This window comes from Coturnix japonica, unplaced genomic scaffold, assembly GCF_054131305.1.
Source record: "Coturnix japonica strain WE unplaced genomic scaffold, WE-NBRP24 Scf040, whole genome shotgun sequence".
Classification (NCBI taxonomy): domain Eukaryota; kingdom Metazoa; phylum Chordata; class Aves; order Galliformes; family Phasianidae; genus Coturnix; species Coturnix japonica.
Genome location: NW_028188943.1, coordinates 2,657,148 through 2,662,500, shown reverse-complemented (window position 1 = coordinate 2,662,500; position 5,353 = coordinate 2,657,148). Strand labels below are relative to the sequence as shown.

Sequence of the window (5,353 nt, the reverse complement as noted above, 5' to 3'; positions counted from 1 at the left end):
GCACATGGACTTGTAAAATCTTGACACAGATATAGGTACATCTCATACATAGTCAATGATTTCTCAGAATTCTGATACATATTCAATAGTTGTTTAGCATGCAGACCCCCTCTTGTTCTTATCAGGGGGATGCAACTCCTCTTCTGGTATTTACAACATCTATTCTCCTCCTTGCCTGATGTCTTCCGTGAGGTCTCACTCCTTACCTGCATCCTTCCTGCTCTCCCAGGCCCCTTGTTTCCTTTAAACAAAGAGGGAAGGAAGGGAGGGGTGCTCTGGGGGGGGAATGGGAGGGGTGGAGGAGGGTTGATGTCAGACTGTGAAATCAATTTTTTTAATCTTAATTCTGCTTCAGAAACAACATCAGATTCCCACGCTCTCTGCTTGGTATTTTGTCTTTTGATGCAAACACGTAAGCCCCATTGGTGCCTGGTTCAGCAGTTCAGCTTCCTTTGCGCCCTTTGCCTGGTTGTAGGGAAGGTGGCAGGCTCTGATTCAATGAGGGTGTTGTATGGACACAGTATTTATCGCCATGTATCCAAAGGTGCAACAGTTTCTGGAGACCCGGGTGGGATCCTATAGGTGATGGTTCTCTCGCCACCAAGCATCCAGTTGCCAGCAGTGGGTGAGTTCACTGGGACTTTGGGGATGGGAGGTGCCAACTAGCAAGCCTTCAATATCTGCTACTAAAATCAGACTTGGAAGCACGTTACACGTGGGAAATACACTTGGTGCAGGAAAGGGGATTTCCTTAGCCATCAAAAAAAGATGAAACTGCAGATCTATCAACAAAAATGTAAGCACGTGACACTTGACTGGGCGGGTCTGTGGGAAGGTCAGCTTCTCCGTGTTTGTATTTCAGCCATCATCCTCCACACTGGAGAGGATTTATCCGCTTGGCTTGCTTAATTGCAGCACGTTTCACACGCGTGGATAACCTGTGCATATTGCGTCACTACCCCTGTGGCCTGAGGTGGTGCACCAGGCTGGAAATAATGCCTTCTTGGGGTTGTTGAAGCTCTGCAAAAGTTAGCCAAGCAAAGTTGTGGATGCTCCATCCCTGGAGGTGTTCAAGGCCAGGCTGGATGGAGCTCTGGGCAGCAAGACTCTGTGGGTGGCATCTCTGCCCGAGGCAGTGGGGCTGGGGTTCTGAGTTCTTCACTGTCCCTTGCAAGCCAAGCCATTCTATGATTCTGCATTTCTATGATGTAAGCACCAGCCCCACACAGCCCTGGTGCAGTGCATCACAAGAGCAGCAGCCTGCGGGGAGCCACCACCCGGAATCACAGAGATGTGAGGTCACAATGCCCCATCCTATGACTGTGCTGAGCTGCGTCATGAGCTCACAAGGCCTGGCTGCAGGCTTGGCTCAGTGCGACACTCACTGTGGCTGCAGCGGTGTTGGAAGCGTGGTGCAAGTGTGGGGGGGGCCATGGACCCTGCCCGCCTTGTCCTCTTCCTCCTATTGGTGGCCATGAGTTTCCAGGAGAGCTGTGCTGCTCCGTGGCGAGCACGGGGAGCAGGTGAGTGGGTAGAGATGGGACCCAAACTGAGCAGCGCTGGGAGCAAGAAGTCAGGCTGTGTCCCCACGGCCCTGTAGTACACTTGCCTGGGGCCTGCCTTCCATGGGGGTGTTGCTGGGTAGGGGGTGATGGGCAGCACTGCAGGAGACGGGCAAGAGCCCGTGGCTGCGCTGCTCCCCAGGGCTGGCTCCAGCCATACCAGGCTGTAGCTCTGCTAATTGCTGGCTGCAGCACAGCCTTCGTCCTTGGAGAAGCCCGGGGAGAGTTCAGAAGAGGCGTGCTGGGCATGCATGAGCATTTCTGCTTCAGGCTCATGGCACTCCCCAGTTTCCAAGCCAGAGCCCCAGTCCACAGCCCAGGGGAAGAGACAGGTGTGCTTTCCTCCAGTGCCTCAGTGTGACCTTGCTGTCCATCAGAGGCCTCCCAGTAAGAAAGCCCTGGGGGGCTGCATCTTCTTCCATGTAATCTGTGAGAGATGTGGCACGTGGCCCGGAGAGAGCACTGCATACGCTGCCAGGTGCCAGCCTACGGGTCATCCCGTCCACCCTGCAACTTTGGAAATCATGACCTGAGTTATTCTCCCATGCCCCACATCCAGTTACTGAGGGAGAAGGAGATCACACCATATAGTGTATATAAGTGGGAACTTCTCTCATCTGTTCTTGATTCTAGATGATGAGCTTCGTGCTCCCTTTCCGGATGCTCCTTTGGATCCGGACTTCATGCCTGTGCCTGGGGGACAACCCAGGGGTAAGTTGTGAGTGTCTGTTTCCTTGCAGACTGAAACGTTCATGCTCTCAGGCTTCATTTCCCCTGTATGCTCTGCTCTGCTACTCAGTTGATGCTGTAGTGTGTGACTAAAACTTTTCATGGGTCTTTGGTTGCAGAAGTGCCCCCAGTGTGGGCCTTGCCCGGTCATCGGTTTCCTCCTGTGCTGGAGCCCAGCTGGAATCCCAGCAGTGAGTACTCTGTCTTCACTGACTTGGCTGACTCGCCGCTGATCTTCAGATCTTCATGCACATGATATTTAACTTCATACATTCTGTTAAGGTCCGGAAAGAGAAGAGGATGAATCCAATCAAGGAAAATACTCTCAGGGCTCATCCCGTCTCCTGAAGCGACTGCTGAAGGAAATGGAGAAGGCAGAGCGTGGTGGGTATACTTCAGTCTGTTCACTGTGGAACCTGGGAAGCTGAGGTGTGATATACAGGTGTGGGCAGGCTGTAGCCTGCACAGCAGGAAGGGATGGGTCAGAGCCGTGCTGCAGCCGTGTTCCCTGTATCACCTTGCAGGTGCTGTCAAGCACCAGAGCTGGTCTGCTGCCAGATGGTCTGCATCCAGCCAAGACCCAGAGGCAGCTGCTCCCCCAGCACAACCATTACTTGTCAGAGCTGCTTTGTGCAGTCGTTGGCACCCAGATGGCAGCAAGTGGCAAAGTGGCAAGCGCTGTGCTTCTGTTCATCCAAAGCCCTCCGTGCAGCTGAGCAAGTTCAAGGCAGGAGGAGCATCCCGAGCAGGGTTGGCTGCCTTTGCTAATGCTGGAAATGAGGTGGAGATGCTAATTCTGAAGGCTTGGACTGTGTGTTAGAGCTTGGATTTCAGCCTGCAGCTACCTGGCTGTGACGGGCTGGTGACAGCACAGAATGTGAGGGCCTTGCACAGGAGCTGATTCCTCAAGAGGTGTGAGGGAGTCAGCATTGTCCAATAGCTGGGAGGGCCCAAATGCCCTTGGGTAACAGAGGGGCTCACAGTGTACTTGGGGGGGGGGCTGGACTTTACCTGAGCTCGGGATTGGAGAAGCTCAGTTTTTGATGAGGGCACGTGACATCCCAATCCTACTGCCCTGCTTTCTTTCTAAAGGAACGGACCAACAAAGTGAGCCGGATGCACTGCAGGAAGGTGGATATCCCACACTGCCAGTCCCGGATGCACTGCAGGAAGGCGGATATCCCACACTGCCCGTCCCGGACAGAGGAATGCAGGCAGCACCAACTGGCATGCCAGGTAATTTTTGTCCCATGATCATACGGTGTCACAAACCAGAGTCACTGTGTGCCTGCAGGCTCTTGCTGCCAGCTCTTGCACAGCAGGTCAGCAGCTAGACCTGAGCGTGTGAGCATAGAGCACATGTAAAAGAAGCAGGAGTGTTTCTCCCCTGGGCTGGCTCTGGCTGTGCCCTGTGCTGGCTGAAGCCTAACCTTCAGCCTGGGGGGCGTCCCACAGGGGGAGCTCAGGACACGCATGCCGGGAAAAGCGTGAGGGATTCTGCTCTGTAGCTCTCCCCACGGACCAAGCCCAGACCCCAGAGTACAGCCCCAGCTCTCGGCCCAGAGGAGGACACGGTAGTGCCTGTGCAGCCTCTCCATACCCAACGAGAGGTGGAAGCAATCCTTCTTGTCCTCCGGTGATTCGGCACCAGAGACGGAGGCACCCACTGACAAAATGACCTCTTGGGTCCATGAAGCACACTGAGAGATTATCTGTAATGCAGCTGAAGGTAACGTGGGACATTGTCTCATTTCTTCCAGGGATGAACACAGGCAAAAGCACAGAGGCTGCTGCTCACACATCTGTGCGGAAGCGCCACATTCCGGTGACGGTCTCAGCGATTCTGATGCCTGCGCTGGTGCTGGCCGTTGGTTTTGGGATATGGGTGCTCAAAGACTACCTGTGAGTTGGCCTTTCCCCAGAACACCTTATTGCTGCATTTGGCAATGAAGCATTTGTGGTGCCAGGATCCTGGACGGCCAAATCAGCCGCTGGCAGTACACTGCCAGGACTTAGGTTGCAAAGTCTTTCAAGTTTCCCCTTATTTCCTGTCACTGAGTAGTGCTTTCTGAAACTCATTCTCACAGAGCACACAAGAGGGAAAAGAGAGCAGCAGAAGCAGCAGATGGAGCTGGGGAAGGCAACGAGACAGACTCTGACCCAGTCAAACAAGAATCTCCGTAATAGCTCCAGTCCGTTCCATTCTGCCATTGAAGAGGCCCGAAGTCTTCAAGGTCATCTGGAAGACCAGGAGCTTGAACTGAAAGCCATGAAAGAGATCCTTGGGAACAGTCCTGAGTGCTGCCTTCTGTCAGAGGATGGCCCTGAATGTGAGAGCAGAGCTTTTGTCCTTCATCCTGCATTCTCCAGGACAGGTATCACCAGCAGTTTGAAGATTCTTAGCTCGACACAGCTACATTCCTGTTGAGGGTCCTCATGAGGACCCAGAAAACGAGCTTCCTCTGACTGCCGGACAAAACGTAATGTCTTTGGAGATGTGGGTGAGAATGGCTGGTTTCAGGGAGAGCTGACAGATGGCACAAGAGGACTGGTCCCTTCCAATTTGATTGCGGAGCTTTCAGATGATGAACTGGATACACCTGGAGATCCTGTCAGAATTCCTGCATTGCTCCATCTGCAAGACTACCATTGCTCCACTCAATGGAACAACTCGATGTTGAGCAGAATGTGGTTGAGCTCCTTCGGGAACTCTCTGAGGCGACTGACAGCGGAACTGCATAGCTTTATTGTATATTAAAAACAACCAAACAACTGTCCCCTCCCTCTCCCTTCCCCTCGCACCCCTCCCCCCCCTCCCCCCCCCCCCCCCCCCCAAAAAAAAAAAAAAAAGACAAAAAAAAACCCCAAAAACCCTAAAAAAACAACAAAAAACAACCCACCCCCAATAAAACAAAAAACCAAAACCAATTAAAATCTCAACGCTGTTCTTTTTCTGGGATACACTGAGATGACGCTTCTTCTAGCTTAGACTTTGCAATGAGTTTGTGTCACGGAGTTCTCTCTAGAGCTCACTCGGTGACAGTGGGAACAAACCCAGGGAG

At 53.0% G+C, this 5,353-nt stretch overlaps 1 protein-coding gene across 1 annotated transcript in view; it reads left to right on the top strand.

The window, feature by feature from the left end:
- Nucleotides 1-5,104, top strand: part of LOC146752982 (uncharacterized) — a 9,159-nt gene extending 4,055 nt beyond the window's left edge. Inside the window, exons 3-6 of the mRNA XM_085531051.1 lie at nucleotides 2,574-2,675; nucleotides 3,384-3,527; nucleotides 4,052-4,193; nucleotides 4,379-5,104. Coding sequence (XP_085387177.1) covers nucleotides 2,574-2,675; nucleotides 3,384-3,527; nucleotides 4,052-4,193; nucleotides 4,379-4,475 — 485 coding nt within the window. The 3' untranslated portion in view covers nucleotides 4,476-5,104. The remainder of the gene's footprint in view (nucleotides 1-2,573; nucleotides 2,676-3,383; nucleotides 3,528-4,051; nucleotides 4,194-4,378) is intronic.
- The last annotated feature ends 249 nt before the right edge of the window (nucleotides 5,105-5,353 follow it).